The 26,491-nt window shown below is 46.1% G+C and overlaps 1 protein-coding gene across 1 annotated transcript; it reads right to left on the bottom strand.

Annotated features, from left to right (window-relative positions):
• Positions 1 to 11,535: 11,535 nt before the first annotated feature.
• On the bottom strand, positions 11,536 to 26,491 carry LOC127007733 (uncharacterized). The gene is made up of 6 exons (XM_050878987.1): positions 26,098 to 26,491; positions 25,547 to 25,660; positions 25,173 to 25,319; positions 16,407 to 16,541; positions 14,122 to 14,241; positions 11,536 to 12,339 (listed from the first exon to the last, which is right to left on the bottom strand). The coding sequence occupies exons 2-6, from the start codon at positions 25,631 to 25,633 to the stop codon at positions 12,094 to 12,096; spliced, it is 735 nt and encodes a 244-aa protein (XP_050734944.1). The 5' UTR covers positions 25,634 to 25,660; positions 26,098 to 26,491; the 3' UTR covers positions 11,536 to 12,093.

Below are 26,491 nucleotides of genomic sequence, written 5' to 3'. Positions count from 1 at the left end.
TGTTGTTGTTGTTGTTGTTGGTGGTGGTGGTGTTATGTATATGCGAAGTTCCATTCTTTTCATACAAACTCACCTCCTCCTCCTCTCCCCCCCCCCCCACACACACACACACAAAGAAAAAAAAAGACGTCGCAAAAAGGAGGAGGAGGAGGAGGAGAAGGAGAAGGAGAAGGAGGAACAGGAGGAGGAGCAAGCAAAGTCAGAAGTTATGGGAGGACTGTGGGAAACCTAGGGTGAAAATATGCACTAACTATGTTAAAAAAAACTCAAGAAAGAAGAAGAAAAAAAAAGGGATTAACGAGTGGTGAAAAAAAAAACCACACACAGAAAAAAACAAACATTGGAAAGAAAGGAACCAATAAGGAAAAGCTGGACCAGAAAGAGGCGAAGGGAGGAGGAGAAGGAAGGGGTACAGGAGGAGGAGGAGGAGGAGGTGGTGGAGGAGGAGAAGGAAGAGGAGTGGTAATAACAGGACGCAGTTAATGGACGTCCTTTTGCAAGTCCCGTGTGTGCTCCTGCCACGGACTCAGGGATCAAGGACGCGAGGGAGGAGGAAGAGGAGAGAGACGAGGAGGAGGAGGAGGAGGGAAGGGGGGGAAGATGGAAAGGGTTCGATCGGTACTGACAACGTATAAGAGTATTGAATTATAAGGAAGGAAAACGTGAAGTGGATCTATTTTTTACTTATCCACAGAGAGAGAGAGAGAGAGAGAGAGAGAGAGAGAGAGAGAGAGAGAGAGAGAGAGGTCTTTAAATAGCCCATCTTCCCTTCTGGCATTAAAAGTCAACACATACGCTTATCCAAATCTACTATCATGTTAAAAGACGTAACAAACAACACACCGATCAATCCGTAATAAAAGGTAGCCATTGGAACAGAAAGCGAACACTACGTAATAACTTAAAAAACAATGATAATAATTGAGAAACTGTACGGATATAGAGACAGGCAAACATCCAGAGTAGAGGCACCAGTTGAGGCCAGCTCCTAAACATCAGTGACGTGTGTGGAGTCTGTGGACGCTATTTTCAGGACTTTTCTTCGTTAAATTCGTAAGGCGAGTGCCGAGCGGAACCTTCAGAACCTTGACAACTTCGGAACATCGAGAACGAAGCCTCGAAGCTGTCTCATTTAGCGGCGTGAGTATTAGTATTGTGATTCATGTAGACAATGCTTGTGTGTGTGTGTGTGTGTGAGAGAGAGAGAGAGAGAGAGAGAGAGAGAGAGCCGTGTGTCTTTCCCTACTTATAACCATCATAGTAGCATAATAACGTATTCTTTCATCTCACATTATATCTTATTATTATTATGTGATAGCTGTTTTAGGTTCATAATAATAGCAGTCGTTTCGTCATTACCTGTGTTTGTAATTTCACCGTTTAGGCTTCCTGTTATTTTTTTTCTAAGTGGTCTTGTATTTAGTTGTGATTTACGTTAATAGAGTAAAATTTGCAGAATATTGGTTTGTGAAGGGGAGGGAAGGGAAGGGAAAGGAAAGGAAAGAAAGGGGGAGGAGTGGAGGGAAAGGGAAGGGAACGGAACGGATGATATTGGTTTGGGAAGGGAAGGGAGAGAAGGGGAGGGAAGGGAAGGGAGAGAAGGGAAGGGAAAGGAAGGGAAAGAAAGAGGGAGGAGTGGAGGGAAAGGGAAGGGAACGGAACGGAAGGAGAATATTGGTTTGGGAAGGGAAGGGAAGGGAAGGGAGAGGAAAGGAAGGGGGGAAAATGGAACGAAAGGAAAAGGAAAGGAGAGGAGGGGAAGGGAAGGAAACGGAACGGAAGGAGAGAAAAGGGAAGGGAAGGGAGATGAAAGAAAGGGGAGGGAAGGGAATGAAAGGAAAAGGAAGGGAAGGGAAGGGAATGTAAGGAAACGGAACGGAAGGAGAGGGAAGGGAAGGGAAGGGAAATGAAAGAAAGGGGAGGGAAGGAAAGGAAAGGAAAAGGAAAGGAGAGGAGGGGAAGGGCAGGAAACGGAAGGAAGGAAAAGGAAGGGAATGTAAGGAAACGGAACGGAAGGAGAGGGAAGGGAAGGGAAGGGAAATGAAAGAAAGGGGAGGGAAGGGAACGAAAGGAAAAGGAAAGGAGAGGAGGGGAAGGGCAGGAAACGGAAAGAAGGAAGGGAAGGGAAGGAAAGGTTCATGATATTCTCAACAAGAGCAACAAGAGCGTAGTAACGTATATTCTTTTTAAATTAATGTATTCGGGAGATGATGGCCGGTTTCGTGATAGTTAACGACCATTATGAGAAACGCAATATATAGCCTAGCAACATAGAAGTGTAGTTTATAGCCTAGCATCATGGAAGAAGTGTAGTTTATAGCCTAGCATCATGGAAGAAGTGTAGTTTATAGCCTAGCATCATGGAAGAAGTGTAGTTTATAGCCTAGCATCATGGAAAAAGTGTAGTTTATAGCCTAGCATCATGGAAGACGTAGTTTATAGCCTAGCAACATAGAAGAAGTGTAGTTTATAGCCTAGCAACATAGAAGTGCAGTTTATAGCCTAGCATCATGGAAGAAATGTAGTTTATAGCCTAGCATCATGGAAGAAGTGTAGTTTATAGCCTAGCATCATGGAAGAAGTGTAGTTTATAGCCTAGCAACATAGAAGTGTAGTTTATAGCCTAGCATCATGGAAGAAGTGTAGTTTATAGCCTAGCAACATAGAAGTGTAGTTTATAGCCTAGCATCATGGAAGACGTAGTTTATAGCCTAGCATTCTCTCTCTCTCTCTCTCTCTCTCTCTCTCTCTAACAAAGACAAGCTTGACTGAGGCCCTTACAGACTGCCTTGGACTAACAGACTTAACATAGTGGCATTTGCATCAACGAGGAATGCCATTTTTTCCATGCTCTTACAATCCCCGTAATGTGAACTTCAAGAGACTGACTGACTGGCTCTACAGGAAATCCAGTCTGCTTTCATAGGTTGAGCCGCAAACTCATTTAAAACCCGCCAAACAAAAGAACACAAGGGAATTAGCTGGTCATAAAAAGCGTTAGTGTATTGCAGTCATATCCGGCGTGGGAGCGCAAGAAGAAAAGGCTAAGATGGTTATCAAGAGCTGGGGAAAAAAGTCATTTGAGGCGTCGTTCAAGTTTGAGGCACCGAGCACGTGGCCACTCCACCGTGCATGAAGAGTTATTTCCCTCACCCATTTTTTTTTTATATTTCTATTATCAATCTTAAAACAGTCACTTTCTTTATCAGATCTATGTAAATGCAGGGTCACAGTCTTAGTTTGCTTTTCTAGTTCGTTGTATTGGATTTAGACACCCCAAACCCCGGCTGTATATACTGTGTGCGTCATTAAGCGTGTGACCCAGAGCCTAGCGTGGTTAGGTAACGTGATCTTGACACTGATGACTTGCTCCGTGGGACTCTCCCCCTTATAGTTACACCTGCCGGGCTGGCCTGGGGAGCCTCATCACGGGGACTTCACTCATTTCTACTTTATTTATAGGGACAGTGGTTAGCAGGCTTTTTTTATTATCATTTTTGCCCTTGAGTTGCTTCCTTAACTGTAAAAAAAAGCTTCATAAGTATGGTTAAGAATTTGTTGTACTATACATTCACATTTTTTTTTCTGATCATGCAGTATTTGTAGAGCAGTATCGTAATTTCTTCTGAGCAAAATTCGGAGGTAAAAGTAATTGTATATACCTTAATAATATGGCTTTTACCCGCTTCGTCCTGAGTTAGGTTAGTGTGTTTGTTTGTTGAGTCGTGATGAGGTTAAGAACCGGATACTTTGCATAAAAAATAAAGTATAGCTTTGGCAAAAAACAGAATCCAACAACAACAACAGCAACAACAAAAGCCCGCCAGCAACAACAACAACAACTAAAAGCCCACTAGCAACAACAAAAAAATCCCTCTGTAATTAATGCCATCAAGACATAATAGCTCATTGTGGCAGGTCGCTGGGGTTCTCACGCTGGTATTTCTTGAGCTTCGTGGAATATTTGATGCAAGGTGACGACGTGCCTTCAGCCGTGACACGAGACACTTATAAACAGCCCGCGTGGCCCACGAGACACCGCCGCCGCCGCCGCTGGAAGGAATCAGGCGACGTTAATCATGATAGAACTTCCTGTGCACAACGAGCACGCCGGATAGACTGACATTGGTGGACAAAAAATAGATTAGAATACAAAGTGACATTTAAAGAACAGAGAACTTCATTTATTAGATTCCTTCTTGGGTAGTGGTGCTAATGCGGTGTTGTGTAGATATGCTTGCTTGTTTGTCTGTCCGTGTGCTGGTTTGTCGAAGCGTAATGAGGTCTTGGCGTTGTTATGGCCTCCATCAGACTACTAACTGGCTACCCATCTCACGAGCGGCGTCCCACAAGGTAGTAATTACACGTACAGAGAGCAAGAGAGTTTTCCTTCTTTATTTTCATCAGCATCTCCGCATAACAATACTCCGGAAGGCTCCTTACTCTCATTTATCCCGTCTCTCACCCGTTCATTCATCCTCTAGCGAATTCTATTTACATTTTCCCTCGTGCGTGAGAGAATCAAGTTTACGCCTTCCCCGCCGTGGCAGCAGCAGCGACGCAGTGCTCTCACCTTCCCTCTGCGTGTCAGCCTTGGCAGCCGCCCCGGGCCACGCCCCGCCTCGCTCCACTGACATTGACAGTCGCCTTGAAGTATGCCACGGGTTATCTGGGTCTTGGCGTGGCCTTGACTTTACCCTTAGGATGATAGAGGGTCAGGGTCGCTCCCCACACAGCTTAAGAGAAGGGTGAGGGAGAGAAGACGAGGGAGCATGTAGTCAGGTTTAAAGATGGTTCTGACGTCTCTCTCCTAACGGTTACCCTTTGAATGTCCTTAGCTTGTTGGAGGATCAAAATCGCTTATCACATTGCACGAAGGGAGGTGCGAAGGAGAGGAGAAGGGGTGGGAACGTGAACTAAGGTCGTAAGGATGATCTTTACGCCTCTATTCTAACAATTTATCTTTGGGTGACTTTGACTTCCCTTTGCTTGGTAGAGGCTCAGAGTCGCTCCACACAGCACAAGGGAGCGGGGAGGTAAGGGAGAGAGGAGAAAGGGCGGGAGGGTGGAGTAAGGTTATGGTTCTGAAGATGGTCCTGACGGTGACTTGGACTTTACCCTTTCCTTGTTGGAGCCTCAGAGTTACTTCACACAGCACAAGAGGGAGGGGGTGGAGGTGAAAGAGAGAGGAGAAAGGGCGGGAGGGTGGAGTAACGCTGTGAAGATGGTCCTGACGGTGACTCTGACTTTACCCTTTCCTTGGTGGAGGCTCACAATCACTCTAGCACGAGGGAGGAGAGGGATGAGGAAGAAGAGAAGGGGCGGGAGCGCAGAGCAAGGTCACGAGGATGGCCCTTATACCATTTTATTTATCTTACTTATTCAGGGCGTTTCACTCGTATGCCTGAGGGTGTTCTGTACGGTACTTGTTATTGGCTGCCGTTGCTGCTGTTATATATGGTTAAGACAGTGGCTCAGGTGCTTGTTACATTCTTGCTTCGTAGCGTGTTAGACCTCGACGCTTCCTAGTTAATCGGTTGTTTGTTATAGTGAAGAAAAGCCCGTAACCCTGGCCGTTAATATATAAAAATAGGTGTTGTGTCATTATTCTTTACTTTTAGAGGAGGAGGAGGAAGCGTGAGATTTTCCCGTACGCAATAACTTTCTATTAGTATATCTACCTTTCCGTCTACTTCATCCATTTCCATATATATTTTTTTTCACATCAGAGAACACGGCAAAAGGGCAACAAAAAGAGTACAAAAAAGCCCGCTACTCGCCGCCCCTTTAAAAGATAAAAGTAAAGAGTAGCCAAAAGAGAGGTCAATTTCGGGTGCAAAGAAAGCAGCTCAAGGGCAAAAAACAAAAGAAACGAGCCCGCTAAACACCGCTCCCCCAGAAAGAAAAGAAAAACCAGCATCACGTTCCTTTATCAGTTATTTTTTCTAAGACAGGAGAATAATTATAATATGTCAGGCAATTGTCATTCTTCACCGCGGGTTCTCACGGGAGGGTGTTCAAGGCAGTCAAGCGGCAACAGGAACGAACCAGGGAGAGGGTAATTGTGGCGCGGTAATGACGACTCGTGTTCTTGCGTGTGTTATGGTGATGAGCCGTGCATGAAGCGCCCTCTCGGAGTCACGGTGCACTGGCGAACAAAGAGCCGTCACGGACACCCATCTTCGTTTTGCTCTTGGGGTGGTATTCTCTCTACTTGTCCTTCTCCTCGTCCTTCTTCTTCTTGTCCTCTCCACCCTGGTTCTCGTTCTCCAATCGTCCTCGGAGTCACGATGTAGACGATTAAAGGGCCTTCTTCTTTTTTGGTGATACTCTTTATTTGTCCTCCCCCTCGCCCTTCTTCTTCTTGCCTTTTTCTCCCTCGTCCTCGTTCTCTAATCGTCCTCGGAGTCACGGTGTAGACGATTAAAGGGCCTTCTTCTTTTTTGGGGTGATACTCTTTATCTGTCCTCCTCGTCGTCCGTCTTCTTTGTCTTCATCGTTTTCGTCCTCTAATCGTCCTCGTCTCCCTCGTCGTCCTCGGAGTTCCGGTGCTGGCGAACAAATAGCCGTTACGGACACCCATCTTCTTTTTGGGGTGATTCTGTCTTTACTTGTTCCCCCTCGTCCTCGTCCTCCAATCGTCCCCGGACTCACGGTGCTGGCGAAAAAATAGCCGTTACGGGCACCCATCTTCTTTTTTGTAGTGATTCTGTCTCTACATGTCCTCCTCGTCCTTCTTCTTCTTGCCTTCTTCCCCCTCTCGTCCTCGTCCTCCAATCGTCCTCGGAGTCACGGCGCTGGCGAACAAATAGCCTTCACGGACACCCATCATCTTTTTTGGGTGATCTTCTCTTTACTTGTCCTCCTCGTCCTTCTTCTTTTTGCCTTTTCCCCCTCATCCTCGTCCTCCAATCGTCCTCGGAGTCACGGCGCTGGCGAACAAATAGCCTTCACGGACACCCATCTTCTTTTTGGGGTGATCCTGTCTTTACTTGTCCTCCTCGTCCTTCTTCTTTTTGCCTTCTTCCCCTCTCGTTCTCGTCCTCAAATCGTCCTCGTCTCCCTCGTCGTCCTCGGAGTCACTCAGTCACGGTGCTGGCGAACAAATAGCCGTTACGGGCACCCATCTTCTTTTAGGGGTGATACTCTTTACCTATCCTCGTCCTTTTTTCTTCTTGCCTTCTTCCCTCTCGTTCTTGTTCTCTAATCGTCCTCGTCTCCCTCGTCGTCCTCGGAGTCACGGTGCTGGCGAATAAATAGCCGTTACGGGCACCCATCTTCTTTTTGGGGTGATCTTTCTTTACTTGTTCTCCTCGTCCTTCTTTTTCTTGCCTTCTTCACTCTCGTTCTTGTCCTCTAATCGTTTCCTTTTCACCCTCGTCGTTCTCGTGTTTTGCCCTCTCTTTCTATTGCTCCTCCTCTACTTCATTGTTCTCTTCCTCCCTCGTTCTCGACTTTCACCTTGTCCTCTTCCATTTCCTCTTCATCCTCCACTTTGTCCTCCTCCTTTTCATTCTCATGTTTAACCTTTTCCTATTTCATCTCCTCCTTGTTCTCCACTTTGTCCTCCTCCTTTTCATTCTCATGTTTAACCTTTTCCTTTTTCATCTCCTCTTCGTCCTCCACTTTGTTCTCCTTCTATTCGTACTCATGTTTAACCTTTTCCTCTTTCATCTCCTTCTCCTCCACTTTGTTCTCCTCCTATTCATACTCATGTTTAACCTTGCCCTCTTCTACTTCCTCCTCGTCCTCTACCTTTTCCTCTCCCCCCCTTCTTCCTCGCCTTATATATTTTCCTCTCTTCCTTTCCTCCTCGTCCTCTACCTTTTCCTCTCCCCCCCCCCCTTCTTCCTCGCCTTATATCTTTTCCTCTCTTCCTTTCCTCCTCGTCCTCTACCTTTTTCTCCCCCCCCCCTCCTCGTCCTCGCCTGATATCTTTTCCTCTCTTCCTTTCCTCCTCGTCCTTTACCTTCTTCTTTAACCAACTGATTTTCGTTCTCATTTTCGTCATTCATCTTGTCCTCTTGTCCTCCTCGTCCTCGTCCTCTTCCTCCTCATAGTCTCTTTTAATCCTCCTACTTTTTTTTCCCATCCAGTGATAAAGAAGGTTAAGGCAAACTAATAAAAAAAACACAATAGACAATAGCCAATTTCGAGACTGTGAATAGAATCATAACAATCACAAAACGTTAAAATAAGAATAGGAATAAGAAAGAGAATAGAGATAATAACAGCAACAATAGTAAAAACAACAACAACAACAACAACAACAACAACAACAACAACAACAACAACAACAACCATCACCACCACCACCACCACCACTACCAACAACAACAACAACAAAAGCACCCGTTTGTTTCCAGTTTCCGGGAGCACTGGGTACGCGTGGCTGTGGACACGCAGTACTAAAAAAAGAAAAAAAGTGTATCCAGGGCGTGTCACGAGGTAGGAGGGAGGAGGAGGAGGAGGAGGAGGGAGGAGCTGCCCCCATGACCCCAAAATGAAGGGTTCCCTCGCCTTATTTCAATCAAGAAGAAAGAAGAAGGAAGAGGACAAGATGTTTCTCACCCCGCCCCCCCCCCTCCAGATCTTTCCTCCGTCCACTTTGGGAACCACTTTTCTAGTTATAAAGAGTATCCTCCCGAAATTGACCTCTCTTTTGGCCACTTATTACTTTTGTCTTTGTGGGAACAGAGATTAGCGGGCTTTTTTTAACATCTTTTTTTTGTTGCCTTTGAGCGGTTTTCTTAGCTGTAAAAAAAAAAATAAAAAAAATGATGAAGCGAGCGTTGATTAGGAACAATACAGGGTGAGGCGATATATGTTCCGGTTCAAGGGCAGACAAGTACAAAATAAAAAGAGACGTAAGGTAAAGCCAGACACAATAATCAAATTTAGCTCCAAAAGATGCCTTGATGTTCACCCCTTGAAAGAATATAAATGGAAATAGTTGCAAAGACACAGCGACGTACTTGGCGATCCGTAAGCCGCTCAACACTACCTCGAGGTGGGTCGAGCGAACGATACCTGGGACTAATTAGGTTAAGGTAAATGTGGCAATAGGTGCAAAAAAAAAAGGGTGTTGAAATTCGTGCCCTAGAATGTTTACCTGTCGCACTAGTTGGGTATTTCCTCCGGTAAGGGTGGTTGGAGGTAAAAGGGAGAGGGTGGGGCAGGAAAAGGACTTAAGGCTGTTCTTCGGGGCGTCAAGGCTTGGCGTAGGAATAGGCTATACAAAGGCGTGGGAGGCAGGGCGTGTAGGGCATGGCGGGGGTGGGGTGGGGGTGGGGGGGAAGGTAGCCGTGACCTCTCTGGGAACAAAAGACGGGATGTGTGTGTGTGTGTGTGTGTGTGTGTGTGTGTGTGTGAGAGAGAGAGAGAGAGAGAGAGAGAGAGAGAGAGAGAGAGAGAGAGAGAGAGAGAGAGAGAGAGAGAGAGAGAGAGAGAGAAAGAAAGAAAGAAAGAAAGAAGGAAAGAGAGAGAAAAAAAGAAAATAATAAAAGGATGGAGGGGAAAATAAAAAGAAAGATAAATATAAATAAATTAAAGAGAAGGAAGGAAAAACAAACAAACAAACAAACAGACAAACAAAGACAAACAAACAAACAAACAAAACTACAAAACAAAATCATTCCTCAAGTAACCTCATCCCGGAAAGCCGAAACGAGACCCAAACAAACCCAAGAAACACACCCGTCCATTACCTGGCTCATTACAGTCCTCAGGTACTCAGGCACTACAATGAAGAATGGTGGTGGGGGTGGGGGGGTGGGGGGGTAGTCCTCACGCAGAGTTCAGGGTTACATTGCTTGCTGGGAAGACGGAGGAAGAGCAATATACTTTAGTGGGGCAAATATACGAAGTGTCCACAGCGAACTTAGGTATTTAAAGGGCAAAGGGAGCGTCTTAGTTTGCTTGGAGAGAGGTTTATTGTGGAGATGAAAGGGAAAGTTTGAAAAGTGCTCCCGTGGACTGGTCGTGCGGGTCTGCTGGGAAGACGGAGGAGGAGCAATACACTTTAGTGGGGCAAATATACGAAGTGTCCACCGTGAACTTGGGTATTTAAAGGGTAAAGGGAGCGTCTTAGTTTGCTTGAGTTCAGGGTTACATTGCTTGCTGGGAAGACGGAGGAGGAGCAATATACTTTAGTGGGGCAAATATACGAAGTGTCCACAGCGACCTTGGGTATTTAAAGGGCAAAGGGAGCGTCTTAGTTTGCTTGGGGAGAGGTTTATTGTGGAGATGAAAGGGAAAGTTTGAAAAGTGCTCCCGTGGACTGGTCGTGCGGGTCTGCTTGGGGATATCTGCCGCTTGGAACACTTTTACGGTAGTCATTAAAAGAGGGCAGAGCGGTGTTTTGTTTTTATTATCATTTATCGAGTCAAACATAAGCACATGATCAGCGGTTAAACCTACTTAACCGTATAATCTGGCCCATTCTAACGACTTATTTTAACCTCACCTCAACTCACCTTACCTTACCTGACCTGCCCCAACTTAATCCTGTAAAAAAAGTCACCAAGTCCAATATAAACACAGGATCAGCGCTTAAACCTGCCTAACCGTATTACCTGATCTATTCTAACGACGTATTCTAACCTCACGTCATCTTATCTTACTTAACCTGACCTGCCCCAACTTAATCCTGTACAGAAGTCGTCAAATTCAATATAAACACAGGATCGACGTTTAAACCTACCTAACCTCATGACCTCATCCGTTCTAACTTGACGTATTCTAACCTTAACTCACCTCACACCATGCCTAACCTAACCTGCCTCAGCTTATCGTGCACAGAACCCCCCAGGTCCAATATAAACACAGGATCAACGTTTAAACCTACCTAACCTCATAACCTAATTCATTATAACTTGACGTACCGTATTCTAGCTTCACCTCACCTCACACCATACCTAACCTAACCTAACCTGCCTCAGCTTATCGTGCACAGAACCCCCCAGGTCCAATATAAACACAGGATCAACGTTTAAACCTACCTAACCTCATAACCTAATCCATTATAACTTGACGTACCGTATTCTAGCTTCACCTCATCTCACCTTACCTAACCTAACCTAACCTGCCTCTGCTTATCGTGCACAGAACTCCCCAGGTCCAATATAAACACAGGATCAACGTTTAAACCTACCTAACCTCATAACCTAATCCATTATAACTTGACGTACCGTATTCTAACTTCACCTCACCTCACACCATACCTAACCTAACCTAACCTGCCTCAACTTATCTTGTACACAAGCTGCTCATTCCCCTCCTATTGACGACCTAACCTAAAAATATTGTTCGATTAATTATTATGTTCTCAAAGACCTTATATTCTCCTCGTCTTTTTCCCCTTCTTCCTTCTTTCCACTTAATTATTTCCTCCCTCTGCACATATGTTTAGTTTCCTCGTGTCATTTTCCTAGTATTTTTCGTCTTTTTCTTTCTCTTCCTCGTCTTCTTCACTCATCTGTTAGTAATGGATAAAAAATGTCTTCGGTAATTGAAACCAACTTGTAGAAACGGGAATTTATTAGCTGTGCGTTGCAAGTTATGGTTCTTGAAGTAACCATAGAACTGTAGCCAAGCTGTCCTATAATATTTTTTTGTTTTACAGAAATAGAAAACTCAAGGCGAAAAAAAAAATGCCCTCTTGCACTTGCTGAATCTTCTTTCCATCATCCCATTAAGTATAAGCTTCAACACCTAACGTAATATAATCGTATTCAAGAACTTGTGTAACCTTCCCGCACCTGACCTAACTCTCACCCAAACCTAATCTAACCTGCCACAAATAGATCCAATACAATCCCCCTTCCATCCATCCATCCATCCGTTCATTCATCCATTTCCCCATCCATCCATCTCCCCATTCATTATTCATCCAACCACCCATCTATCCATCTCTCTGTCTATACATTCCTTCATTCATTCATCCACCCATTCATCCATTTATCCATCTATCTGTCCATCCATTCCTTCATTCATTCATTCATCCACCCATTCATCCATTTATCCATCTATCTGTCCATCCATTCATTCATTCATTCATCCACCCATCCACCCATCCATCCCTATCCACCCCAATCAGTAGTAGAGGTCGAGGTTCTTGATGCCATCCGCGCCCACCAGCAGCGCCAGCACCTGATCGGCCGCGTCCCTGCGAGAACCGTACCCGGGCAGGCCAGCGGGGTCGTACTGCCCTAGGTTGGCCCTGATGTCGTGCTTGAGGCAGGCGGCGAGGCGTCTCTTCTTCTCGCACTTGAGGAAGAACATGAGGCGTTGGAGGCGGGCGTGGACTGGCGAGTTGTCCCGCTCCAGGGGTAGTCCGTTCTGGGGGAGGGAGACGGTAGAGTGAGGGAGAGGTAGGAGGAAGGGAGGAGACGAGTGAAGGGAGATAGAAAGGGAGGAAGAAATGGAAGATGTGAGAGGGAAACAGGGTGAAGGAAACGAAGGGAAGGGAAGAGTCGGAGGAAGGGAAGGGGAGATAAGGAGACAGGTGTACTAGATATGAAGGAAAACAAAGGAGTGAGGAGGGGAGGAGAAGGTCAGGAGGAAGGGAGAGAAGTGGAAGATGTGAGGAGGGTAAACGGGGAATGAGGAAAGGAGGAAGGGAGGAGAAAAGAGCAGGGAGATAAGAAAGAATGAGTGTGAGGGAGTGAGGAAGGGAGGGGAAGGGTAGGAGGAAGGTGCTATTATAGTGAGAGGGAGGAGGGGAGGAAGGGAGTGACAAGGATTAAAAAAAAAGACGAGGAGGACGAAGGTATGAGAGGGAGAGACAGGAAGGGAGGAAGGGAGAGGCTGAGTATGAGTAAGGATGGGAGGACAGAAGGAAGGAAAGAGGTGTGCAACGCTAGGTAAAGAGGGAAGAGGAGAAGGTGAGAGGAAAAAAAGAAAAAGAAAGGAAGGAAGAGGTAAGGTTAAAGAAGAGAAGAGGGGAAGGAGGAAGACATAAGAAGAAGACAAAGAAATATAGATGAAGGGAAGATGAGAGGAAAAAAGAAAGGGAAAAAAAGGGAAAAAAGAGAGGAGGAGGATATGAGAAAATGGCAAAAAAACAAAGATGATGAGTTAAGGTGAAAGGGGAAGGGGAAGAAGATGAAGAACAGAAGATGAGAGGGGGAGATAAAGAGAGGTCATTGTGAGAAAGAGAGAGAATGGGAAGCAGAGAACTGAGGAAGAGGAGATGAGGGTGAGTGATGAGGTGAGGAAAGGGAGGCGGGAAGGAGGGAGGAAGGAAGCAATGAGATACAAATGAGGTAGTTAGCGAGGGAGTGTTTGTGTAAAGACTGAGGATAAGAGAGGAAGAGGAGGAGGGGAAAGAGAAGAGGAGGAGTAAGAGGAGGAGGAGGAGACAGGGGGGGATAAGAAGGGGGAAGGAAGGGGAGGAGAGGAAGTAAGAGAGGGAGAGAAAAGGGAGAAAAGAAAAATATAGTGTAGAATTGGATGACATATTTTTTGTTTGTGTGCGAAATAGAGAAAGAAAAACGCAACTTAGAGAGAGAGAGAGTTATGAATGCCCCTGATGCAATACCACACACACACACACACACACACACACACACACAGACAAACACAAACACATACCAGTTTTAATTAGACACATCCTGTTTAGTGTAATTATCCCCCCAAGGTGTACGCAATGTGTGTGTGTGTGTGTGTGTGTGTGTGTGTGTGTGTGTGTTAGCATGCAGCACACACACACACACACACACACACACACACACACACACACACACACTATACATATTAACAAACAAAGGTACAAGGTTGGAGAATAATAGACGAATGGAAGCAATTTACAGAGACGTGACGGTGAATAACAAACGAGAAAGAAACAAAAAAAAAGAAGAAACTGAACAGGTGAAGAGAGGAAAATTAGATCATGGCCTTCCTCTTTGTGTGTGTGTGTGTGTGTGTGTGTGTGTGTGTTTGTCTGTCTCTCCTCCCACTCTTGTTTTTAATCAAGGGTATATTAAGAAAAGGAAGCGGATTAGTGGTGAAAGTCTTGCGGAGGAGAGACAGTAGGAGAGAACAGTTGCATGGTGGAGGCTCGTTAAGTGTTCCCATGTAGTTCTCTCTATCCCTTCTCCTCCTCCTCCATCTCCTTCTCACCGCCGCCTCGTTGCAGTAGTAGATATTCTCCACGAGGTCGTCACGGAGGGAAGTGTCGGGGGTCGTTGAGTAGTAGTGGTTCACGAAGGAGTCTTGCTTTACTCTCAGCTGCCCGTCGATCTGGGAGCAAAAAGGGAGACATGAATGAAAGGAAAAAAAATGATTGAGAAGGAGAAGGAGAAGGGAAAGCAGGGATGAGACGGTGAAATTGAGGGAAAGGGGAAAGAGGAGGAAAAGGAAATGGAAGAGGAAAAAAATGTTGAGAAGGAGAAGAGGAAGGAAAAACAGGGATAAGACGGTCAAATTGAGGAAAAGAGGGGAAAAAGGAGGAAAAGGAAAGGGAAAGAGGAAAATATTAAGATGAATACAAAGATACATAAAGGAGAAAAGAAAAAAAGATTGAGAAGAAGAGGAAGGGAAAGCAGGGATGAGACGGTGAAATTGAGGAAAAAAGGGGAAAGAGGAGGAAAAGGAAAGGGAAAGAGGAAAATATTAAGACGAATGAAAAGATGAATAAAGGAGGCAATAGAGAAGTTATAGTAATGTGATGTGTTAGGGAACGGCTGAGAACGTGAGGTGGTTATTTTCTGTCTAGTTTTCGTTCATCTTCTGTGTTTGTCGTTCAAAGGGTGACTGATTTTTTTTTTTAAGGGGTGCAGACAAATGTATACTAATTGCACTCACTCACGCACTCACTCACTCACTCACTCACTCACTCACTCACTCTCTGCCAAAACAACTCCATCTTTCTATCTATTTCTCTATGTAACTATCTATCTATCTATTTATCAATCAATCAATCAATCAATCAATCAATCTATCTATCTATCTATCTATCTATCTCAGCCCTTCACTATCCTCTCCACAATCATCTCCAATTTTCCGTTTCTCCTGTACCTCCACATCCCTCCCTCTCCTCCTCTTCCTCCCACTCCTCCACTCTTCTTTCCCCTTCCTCCTCTTCCTCCTCCTCCCTCCCTCCCTCCCAAAGTCCACTGATCCATCTTCATTTTCACTCCATTTCCCTTCCCTCCCCACCTCTTCCTCTCCCCTCTCATCATCTGTTATTACCATCCCTTCTTCTTCTTTAACGCCTCTCTTCTTTTCTTTCTTCCTCTGCTCCTTTTTTCCGCTCTTATTCTTTTTCCCTTCTCTCTCCCTCCTTCCCTCCTTTCATGTTTCTCCTCTTTGTTTCCTTTTTTTCCTTTCCTCTCCCGTTTGTTTCCCTCCTCCTTAACTTCCTTCTCATCCTGCTTCTCCTTTCTCTTCTTCCCCTCTATTTCATTATTTTCCTCAATCCTTTTCTCCTATCCTTCTTTTCTTTCCCCTCCTTCCCTCAAATTCGCTGACTCATCCTCATTCCCTTCCTCTTCTTCCCATACTCATCCTTCTTCCCTTCCCATCCTCTTCTCATTTGCCCTTTCTTCTTTCCATTCCTTCCATCCTCTGTGTCATCCTCCTTCCCTTCTTCACCTTCTCCAGTGTCATCCTCCTCTCCTCCTCTCCTCCCTTCCTCTACTCCCCTCTCCTTCGCCTTCTTCCCCCCTCTCCTCTGATCTTTTGTATTTTTTTTCTTCTTTTCATCCCTTCCGTTCTAAGTATCATCCTCCTTTCCTTCCCCTCCTCCCCTTCCTCCCTTCTCTTCCTCTCCTCCCCTCTCCTTCCCTCTCTTCCCCTCCTCCCCCTTTCCCCCCTCTCCTCCGATCTTTTGTAATTTTTTTCTTCTTTTCATCCCTTCCGTTCTAAGTATTATCCTCCTCTCCTTCCCTCCTCCCCTTCCTCCCTTCCCTTCCTCTCCTCTCCTCTCCTTCCCTCTCTTCCCATCCTCCCGCTTCCCCTCCTCTCCTCTTTTATTTTTTAATTTTCTTCTTTTCATCCCTTCCGTTCTAAGTATCATCCTCCTTTCCTTCCCCTCCTCCCCTTCCTCCCTTCCCTTCCTCTCCTCCCCTCTCCTTCCCTCTCTTCCCCTCCTCCCCCTTCCCCCCCTCTCCTCTGATCTTTTGCATTTTTTTTCTTCTTTTCATCCCTTCCGTTCTAAGTATCATCCTCCTCTCCTTCCTCTCCTCCCCTTCCTCCCTTCCCTTCCTCTCCTCTCCTCTCCTTCCCTCTCTTCCCATCCTCCCCCTTCCCCCCTCTCTTCCCTTGTCCTTCCGTGACCCCGCTGTAAATCTTCACGTTGCGATAAATCTTCCCTCGCCACACGTTCAAGGCCTCGTTCACGACTCCCACAGAGGAACGTGACACCATTCGCGCGACGATCAGAGTGGCTGCTGCTGCTGACTCACCGCGTTGATGGTCTCCAGGACGCAGGTGAAGTTACTGAGCTCGGCGTTGAGTTGGGCGGCGGCCTGAGCCAGGGTGCCCGCGTCCCACAGCACCCCACCGGCGCCGACACCTCCGCCTCCGCCCAGCTGGTTACCCTGTTGTGGCGCGGAGGGAGTGAGGAGTGATTATCAGGGAAGGGTTATTAAAGACAGAATCGCTAAAAGAAGATATGAAGAGACACCAAATGGCAACAGACGTAGAGGATAACGTAGAATCCGACACAAAAATGAAGGCAGTTTGTGTGGGTCTCGAACCTCTTCACAGCGCTGGAGTGAGGAGTGATTATTAGGGAAGGGTTATTAAAGACAGAATCGCTGAAAGAAGATATGAAAGGACACTAAATGGCTGCAAACCTAAAGGAAAACGTAGAATCCAACACAAAAATGAAGGCAGTTTGGGTGGGTCTCGAATCTCTTCACAGCGCTGGAGTGAGGAGTGATTATTAGGGAAGGGTTATTAAAGACAGAATCACTGAAAGAAGATATGAAGAGACACCAAATGGCAACAGACGTAGAGGATAACGTAGAATCCGACACAAAAATGAAGGCAGTTTGGGTGGGTCTCGAACCTCTTCACAGCGCTGGAGTGAGGAGTGATTATTAGGGAAGGGTTATTAAAGACAGAATCGCTGAAAGAAGATATGAAAGGACACCAAATGGCAACAGACGTAGAGGATAACGTAGAATCCGACACAAAAATGAAGGCAGTTTGGGTGGGTCTCGAATCTCTTCACAGCGCTGGAGTGAGGAGTGATTATTAGGGAAGGGTTATTAAAGGAAGAATCGCTGAAAGAAGATATGAAGAGACAGCAAATGGCAACAGACGTAGAGGATAACGTAGAATCCATCACAAAAATGAAGGCAGTTTGGGTGGGTCTCGAATCTCTTCACAGCGCGGCCCCATCACCCCAATCTCCCTCATATGTCATAAACGTACTATTTGAAGTTGTGTAGCAAATATTCTGTACACATTCAATAAGATTTGGTAGGTATATGTCCAGGAAATTCCCCGAGCGAGTCCCACCCAACTGACTTAATAGCTGCGTCAGACTGGAGTAAAAGACGGAAGGATGCAGTTATAAAAAGTAATAGTGATGATTATGACAATGAGCCGAAGTCGAAGTCGTAATCGGACACTAAGGAAATGATTGCTGGGAGTGGTCGTAAGAAGGAATGAATAGCGTGATGTGATTGTCGGGGCATTACTAAGCGATTTGTCCAAGGAGGAAATAAAGTCATGTTCCTCGGGCCAAATAACTGGGATTGGTGAGGGAGATGTTGGCTTCGGTGCTGACGCCTTTCTTCACGGGCACCCAAAGTCAGTGTGAGGGAACAAAGAGGTTAAGTCAAGGTCAAGAGGGTTGTGGGTGTTCTAGCCTGTAATCACCTTCCCCGCGGCAATACTCCTTCCTCGGAAATACAATGTCTGCATGCAATCACGACGGAATGGGACAGAAGCCTAAAAACATGTCAACCCAAGTACTTTTTAGACATGAGAGGACTGATGCGTTTTAAATATTACATACACGCACAGTTATTATAGTTCTCATGAAATATAATCTGTCTACATGCTCTCACGACGGAATAAGAAAGAAGCCTAAAAACATGTCAATCCAAGTATTTTTTAGACATGAGAGCATTGATACATTTTAGATATTAGATGCACACACACAAAGTTGTTATAGCTGTAATTATCTTCAGTGCGGAAATACTCACGCCTCCGAAATAGAAAATGTCCGTATGCAAAGATGGCAGAATAAGACAAATATCTGAAATGTCACCCAAAATTTTTATACGAGGGAATATTGATAAGTTTTGAATATTAAATACACGCACAGTTGTTATAGTTCTTGTGATAACAGTTTGCAGACAGGAGCAGTGAGTGTTTTCTGAGGGAAATAAAAAAAACAGCAACAACAACCAGATATAAAAAAATCGAGAGAAAACAAAAAAATATAAAATCGCGTAGGACAAAAGAAATGCAATAGGATAACAAGAAGAATAAGATCGCGTAGGACAAAAGAAATGCAATAGGATAACAAGAAGAATAAGATCGCGTAGGACAAAAGAAATGCAATAGGATAACAAGAAGAATAAGATCGCGTAGGACAAAAGAAATGCAAGAGAAAAACAACAAAAGAAGAAGTATCGTTGGACAGAATCAATGCATTAGGAAAAAATAAATAAAATCGGGTCGGACAAAAGATGTGCAAGAGGAAAACAAAAAAGAACAAAACCACGTTAGACAAAAAGAAACGTAAAAGGGGGAAAAAAAAGCATAATATCGCGTTGAGTAACGAAACCTCTTCCCTCCTCGCCGCAGCCTGTGGTCCTCGCGCGTCAAATTTTACGGGCTGATATTTTTTGACATTTCCGCCCCTCACATCAACCATTTCCAAAGGCCAAAAACGAGACCAATTGGGTTCTCATGAGTGTTTTATTAAGTTCATGGTACGGAAGAAGTAACAAACTACCACTAGGATCATTCAACTACCGATGGAAACGCCCAAAACGTCTACGAAAACCGTGTCAGATATGTGCGGTTGTTCGCTGAGAGATGTTTAAAGGTTAGGTTGGAGGAGGGAAGGATAGGGGAGGGAAGGGATGGTAAGGTTACATTAGGTTAGGTTGGAGAAGAGAAGGATAGGGAAGGGAAGGGATGGTAAGGTTACATTAGGTTAGGTTGGAGGAGGGAAGGATAGGGAAGGGAAGGGATGGTAAGGTTACATTGGGTTAGGTTGGAGGAGGGAAGGATAGGGAAGGGATGGTAAGGTTACATTAGGTTAGGTTGGAGGAGGGAAGGATAGGGAAGGGAAGGGATGGTAAGGTTACATTGGGTTAGATTGAAGAAGAGAAGGATCGGGAAGGGAAGGGATGGTAAGGTTACATTGTGTTAGGTTGGAGGAGGGAAAGATAGGGAAAGGAAGGGATGTTAAGGTTACATTGGGTTAGGTTGGAGAAGGGAAGGATAGGGAAGGGAAGGGATGGTAAGGTTACATTGGGTTAGGTTGGAGAAGAGAAGGATAGGGAAGAGAAGGGATGGTAAGGTTACATTGGGTTAGGTTGGAGAAGGGAAGGATAGGGAAGGGAAGGGATGGTGAGGTTACATTGGGTTAGGTTGGAGAAGAGAAGGATAGGGAAGGGAAGGGATGGTAAGGTTACATTGGGTTAGATTGAAGAAGAGAAGGATAGGGAAGGGAAGGGATGGTAAGGTTACATTGGGTTAGATTGAAGAAGAGAAGGATAGGGAAGGGAAGGGATGGTAAGGTTACATTGGGTTAGGTTGGAGGAGGGAAGGATAGGGAAGGGAAGGGATGGTAAGGTTACATTGGGTTAGATTGGAGAAGGGAAGGATTAAAAATACAGCGCAAAGACTCGAGCCAGAAGAGTGATCCTCGCCCGACCTTGAGAGACCCGCGCTTCCTCTCCAGGCAGGGACGCCGCGGGGGAGGCTGCTCGCTTTTGTCTTTCATCACATCCGTCCGTGTTAACGCGAGACACACCAAGCATGTAACAACGATGCTGAAGGTAGTGATAATAATGATGACTGATGATAATTCCTACACTCCTGTCATCTATTATCAGGAGCATAACTTTATTTTTAATTTTTACAGCAGAGGAGACAGTGCAAGGGCGTAAAAAAGAAAAAGAAAACCCTGATGAAAAAAAAGCCCGCTACTTACTGCTTCTGAATAGTGGCCAAAAAGCGTTGTTGTTTGTTTTGCGAGACACTCCTTCCCTATATACTCAACGCCTCTCCACCTAAAATTGACCTCCTCTTCTTTATCCTCCCGTTCTCCTTTCTTTCCTTTTGTTAGAGCAGCAACCAGCGGGCTTATTTATGTTGTTGTTCCTGTTTTTTTTTTTAGTTGCCCTTGAGCTGCTTCCATTCTTGTAAAAAAATATGATAAAAATAAAGATAATAATAGTAATAATAATAATGATGATGATAACAATAATTTCCACTGTCTTGTTATCTGTTATCAGGAGCAGCATCTAGTTTTTTTTTTTTTTTTTTTTAGTTGCCCTTGAGCTGCTTCCATTCTTGTAAAAAAATATGATAAAAATAAAGATAATAATAGTAATAATAATAATGATGATGATAACAATAATTTCCACAGTCTTGTCATCTATTATCAGGAGCAGCATCTAGTGTTTTTTTTTTTTTTTTTTTTTTTTTTGAGTTGTCTCCCTTACAATGAAAAAAAGGGTTAGCCATCGTCCCTACAATCACTCACTCTACCACAATTCCCACCTCCCTTTGCACCATCACACCCATCTCCCTCCCCTTCATCACCACCCCATCATCTCCATCCCCCCACCCTCACCCCCCTCACTACAACCTTTCCCACCCTCACCCACGCTCTATCTACCTTCCCTCATCCTCACCTACATCATCTTCATCCCCCCTCATCCTCATCACCATCATCTTCATTCCCTCCCAATCCTCACCCCATCACCTCCACCTTCCCTCATCCTCACCCCATCATCTCCATCCCCCTCTCTCCTCACCCCCATCATCTCCATTCCCCTCAACCACCACCATCACCACTCCCATCACCACCATCACCACCACCACTATCACCACTCCCATCACCACCACCATCACCACTCCCATCACCACCATCATCACTACCACCACCACCACCACCACCGCCACCATGAACAAGAACACCCTCGAGTTAATGAAGTTCGATCAAGGCGACGTGTAGTGTGTAAATTATTTCAGCTCTACATTACACTCTGATCATACTAATCAACAGACGCGCACAAAAACAAACAGCGACAAATGACAGCGGAGGGGGATAAAAATAGATACAACGCACTTTCTTGGTATATATAACGTGAGGTAATAGTGATGATGATGACGATGATGATGATGATGATGGTGTAAGGATAGTGAGATAAATGATAGTCTAGTGATAATGATGATAATGTTGATAATAATAGTAATAATGTGCGTCCAGGACAAAACGATGCGGGAAAGGAGGAGGAGGAGGAGGAGGAGGAGGAGGAGGAGGAGGATCGAAAAGAACACGTAATGACAGAATGATTTATTGTGATAAGAGGGAGGGATGGAGGGAGGAAAAAATAATTGGAGGGAATGTTAGATGTGGAGGAAAAACGGAGAGAAGAGGTAGCAAGGGGGGGGGGTAGGGGTAGAGGAGGGGGGGCGGAAAGTGATTTTTTTGGGGGGTGGCCGGTAAAGGGGAGGGTGGAGAGAGAGAGAGAGAGAGAGAGAGAGAGAGAGAGAGAGAGAGAGAGAGATGGATGACGTCAGAATGTTACGTTCAGGAAGCGGAAATGAGGGTGCAAGATGAAGGGCTAGTGTTTTTTTTTGTTGTTGTTGTTGTTCCTCTCCTTCTTCTTCTTCTTCTTCTTCTTCTTCGTCGTCGTCGTCGTCGTCTTTTTTCTTCTATTTACTCTTCTTTTTTTGTGTGTATGTGTTGTTGTTATCCTTGTTGTTGATCTTTATTATCATCATCACTCAATAAGCCTCATCCGTTCCCCATCCCCCCTCTCCCTCCCACCCCCAACTCTCCACTTTTTCTCCAAGGCATCCTCTAAGTCATGGCTGAAGGGTAACATGCACGTGATCCTCCTCGACCATTTGTTGGCCGTCTTTATTGTCGAAATTGTCTGTCGGTGGCGGAACTGTAGCGCAAAAAACCTCGAATACCACTTCCGCGGTCCGCCTATGTTGTTATTGTTGGTGGTGTTGGTGGTGGCGGTGGTGGTGGTGGTAGTGGTGGTAGTTATAGGGGTGTTATTGATGTTACAGCTGTTGTTTTTGTTATTTGTCTGGTTATAGTTGTTGATAGTGTCGGTGGTGTAGACTGGAGAAGACGGTGGAGGTAAAGAGAGGTGAAGGGAGACGGAGATGAATATTTAAGAGAGGAGGTGGAGAGCGAACAGGACACAGGAGAAGCCAAGAAAAACGAAATAGTATCAAGAAGTGGAGGGAGGGAGGGGTGGAGGGTACAACCTGAACAGTAAGAGGAAAGGTCAGGTGAACAAAGCCGCGGGAAGTTCTTTGAGGGTTCTGCGCCGCAACTGGCGCTGCGTCCCACGTGACTCCTTCTGCGCCTCAGTCACAGCGCCGGCGGGAGGACTTCACCTGTGGCGCTGTTGTGGCAGGCGGGAAGGAGTGGTGGCGTGCGGTCTTCGGGGGGCGGGGAGGGAGAAGCTCCTGTCCTCCCACTTTGCTGCTGAAAAAGCCCATCAGCACCTCCGGCAGCAGCAAAACCGCCACGCCCTGAGGGACCTGTGTAGCGGGGAGGGAGTGCCCGGGGGAGCTGGTGTCTTTATCTAGAGTTCCGGCTTTCGTTTTCTCACTCTCTGTGGCGTTGAGGCTGCGTGATCGCGTCCACACGGGAGCTGTGTTTATCGACGCTTCTGGCATCGTCTTGACCTTGGACAGGCGCTCAGTCTTCCATGGAGTGCTGGTGGGCGTGTCCTTCTCTGTGCTCGAGGCTCTGACGCGGCAGCTTGGGGGGGAGGGGGAGGCGGGTCAGAGGCCATGTTATTCCTTTGGCTTCAAACAATTAAGAGCGGTGGATCCAATCCCCTACTTCCCCTTTCCTGGCTGCCGGGCTTCCCTGTGGTCTGCACAGTAACGAGGAAGACCGCACAGGCTCACACCAGCAGCCTTGATGGTTCCCCACCTCTCTGTCCCCATTCTGCTCCCACTCCCCCGCCACGACTCACTGGACGATTAAATTCGCGTATCCCTTCGAGGCCAATCCCTAGTTGGGCAATAGGAGCCACTGGGAGGAAGAGAATTGGGTGCCACTTTACCGCTCACTCCTCCAGGATATTTACGCGATATATCGTGCGGTCTGCCGGGACGTTCAAACTGTGGTGTGCGGTCTACTGGACAATAAAAGTGCAGGTTGCACGTACAGTGGGGTATCACAATTAAGGAGGAGGAGTAGCGGGAGGAGGAGGAGGAGGAAGGAAAATAAACAAACATTAAAATATTGAATGACAGCTTCATCATAGCCAATGATAAACGAGCGCATTGCGTGCTAAATAGCTTAATGGTAATTATACACAAGTATAACATTACATTTAGATCAACGAGATTTTTCTTATATCCAGTATCCTTACCGATATAAAGTTCGTATCATAATGAAAATTTTAACGAAGAAATCATCTTTATTTTTTCCATGGCATTTTTCATCAAAGTGGTCACGGTGCGAGCCAAACAGCGCACCGTCAACGTCTTCCATTTTCTTCAGGAAGCGCTCGATCGCTGTGGTGTTTCCTCCGGTCACGGCATCAATATAATTATCTTGCCTCGCGGCAGCCCCTGGCGTACGTACATATTTCCATACGCAGGCCATTCATCGGAATGGATCACTGAACCACTCTCACGTTCGCGCTCATTGATGGGGATCAAAGTGTTTCTGTCACGCCGCTGCATGCGCATAAAAATACAGACAGTCAAAGTCTTACTTGTTACCAGAAACTCAAGACCCAGCGACTCTGCGGCCTTGGCTCCTGTTGCTTTGCACTGCTGCGTTACTGTCTTCAGTCTTCATCGCCACTTAGCGCCTCGCATTATCTTTCCGCCGACCAACAAATCTTGTTTCATCAAATCGGGAGCGTTATCATCTGTGCCAACCAGCTTCTCGTGCACCCGGAAAAGCAGTGCTCCACACACCTTTGGACACATGTTGCACCACTCAGTCACAGTGTAGAAAGACTTCCTTGTAAAATTCCCCGCTGTGCTCACGGGGATTTCCTTTACAGAAAAAAAGAGCACCAGTTCCACAGTTCCACACGAACATACAGTATTTGCTTACACAGAATATTATTCAGTGTAATTTGTTCTTTATGTTCACATAATTGAAGAATGCGTTGCCTTTCTGGACAGATGGTGGTGTGGCACCCTTTGCGAGGACAGCGAAGTACAGGCCTGTGGATTCCCCGCGTCTGCCACATTTTAGTCAGCGTTGGTTAACACTTACCTCATCAGTGGCAAGGGTATGCTTCTTTTAGTGTGTTTAAAACATTGTTTTGACCTAAAAATGCAAGGGCCGTTTCTTCAGTCTAGATGACGCCTCTGTCAAAATCTTTCAAGAGCATCGTGAAGGATAAGATGTACCAGATTGATGGTAATGGTTTGAATTTTGGGAGCATAGTGAACAGTCTTTCTTCGAGCTCTCTTGAGATCTTCGAGTGTCAGGCAAGGGCAGGGCAGGTGAGGGTGGTCCTGGTGGGCCACACTTCATGGAGCAGTACACGGCGTACACTGAGGCACGCCGCTCACCGCATTGTGTCGCGGCGCCGCGGCTTGACGCGGCGATACAGATGAATGGTCGCTTCCGATTTACGGTGCCTCATTTTTTCCCCACCCTGTCGGAGACATTTTTGTGAAGGAAGTATTTGTTTGTTTGCACTAACTGGCAACTGCCGGCACATGCATCACGCCGCCTCCCGCCTCTATTGACTCCTTTCGGAAAACAGAAAATCCGTCGTACGCAACGAAGCGGTCCGCCGGGAAAACAGAAAAACGTTGCGAAACGTTTGGCAGAACAGACACATTGCGAGCGTTCGCTGCACCAAGGCGCGCCAGCATTAATTCCGACCACCGAGGCTTCGTTTGCATCCCGCGACTTTCCTGACTTTCGAGAAGATATCTCACTTGTTCCCGGAAAACAAGTGCCAGTGGCGTTTTGTGGCAGGCGAGTGAAGGTGTTGAGAAGAGAGTCAGACACTCACCTGGCCGGGGAACGAAGAGAAGAAGTAGTTTGGTCCCGAAGTGGTGAGGAAGACCCTCTGCCGGAGGCCCAGACAGTAGCTCTTGGCGCGCCCCACCTCGCTGAGCTGACGGTAGTAGTTGGCGGAGCCCAGGCAGTGCTGCATCACCTGCCGGGCACCACACACACCTCAGCTACGCCCACACCCATCACACCCTCACCAGCCACACCCTAGGATGACCCATACAAACCCTCCGGCCACCTGTCCACCACAAGTCATATTCGACAAATCAGAACATGAAGAAAACGACACCAACTTTTCCTTCCTCACACCAAAACCACCTGTGACGTCACGGGGCAGACTCATGGCGAGGGGCGTGTGTGGCAGCGGCGTACCTTAGTGAAGGCGTACTTGTCCAGGAAGGTCTCGTCGAGCGCTAGGACGGTCGCCATCAGGAGGACCAGAGCGGCCGCACGCAGCATCCCGACGGAGGGGGAGGAAGCGAGGCACTGGGGAGGGAAGGAAAGGCCGCGTGTGACTCCTGCGGTGGTGCCTTAGCACTCATGCGGAAGGCCAGGAGGAGGAGGAGGAGGAGGAGGAGGGAAAGAAGGAAAGAATAATGAAAAGTTGGGGAAAAACGGGAAAAAAGTGTATGCTAAAAATAAACGGGAAAGACAAGATGGAGAGAATGGAAAAATAAAAAGAGGAAAGAAAAAATACAAAAGAAAAGCGGATGATTCAATAGAGGAGGAGGAGGAGGAGGAGCAGGAGGAAGAGAAGAAGCAGAAAGTTGATGATATGAGAAATAAAGAAAATAAAATAAAAAAATAGTTACAACCAAAAACAAACAAAACTGACAAAAAAAAAGAAAAAAAAAGAAAGCAAAATAACAAAACAAAGCAAAAAAACAACAACCAGCAAACATTAGAATTAAAAAAAACCATACCAAACGTAATTCCAAGCCTACGAAGTGATCCTCTAAACTCTGAGATCCAAACACACCCGAGGAGGAGGAGGAGGCCTGAGAGATGTGTTTATCTTGCTCTTGATGAGGATGCTGTGACGGAGGCTGAGGCTGAGGATGACGACTGGGCTTAGGAGGGGCGGTAGTTGTGCATCCTGGTGCCGGTGGAGTAATAGTAGTAGTAGTAGTAGTAATAGTATGAGTAGTAGTAGGAGGAGCAAGGGAGGGAGGAAGGAGCCTTGTATGTGTGGGGAAGAGGGGAGTATGGGGGGAGTGCCGAGGAGGGTGGACGAAGGCTGGCTGGCTGGTTACCTGGTGTGTGGAAGTCACGTTTGGTTGCCTTATATACACCTCTAGTAAGACAATTTCAGCCAGT

The sequence above is a fragment of the Eriocheir sinensis genome, chromosome 4 (genome assembly GCF_024679095.1).
Source record: "Eriocheir sinensis breed Jianghai 21 chromosome 4, ASM2467909v1, whole genome shotgun sequence".
NCBI lineage: Eukaryota > Metazoa > Arthropoda > Malacostraca > Decapoda > Varunidae > Eriocheir > Eriocheir sinensis.
Note: the sequence above shows the minus strand (reverse complement) of the source record. Positions and strands in the feature narration are given on the sequence as shown.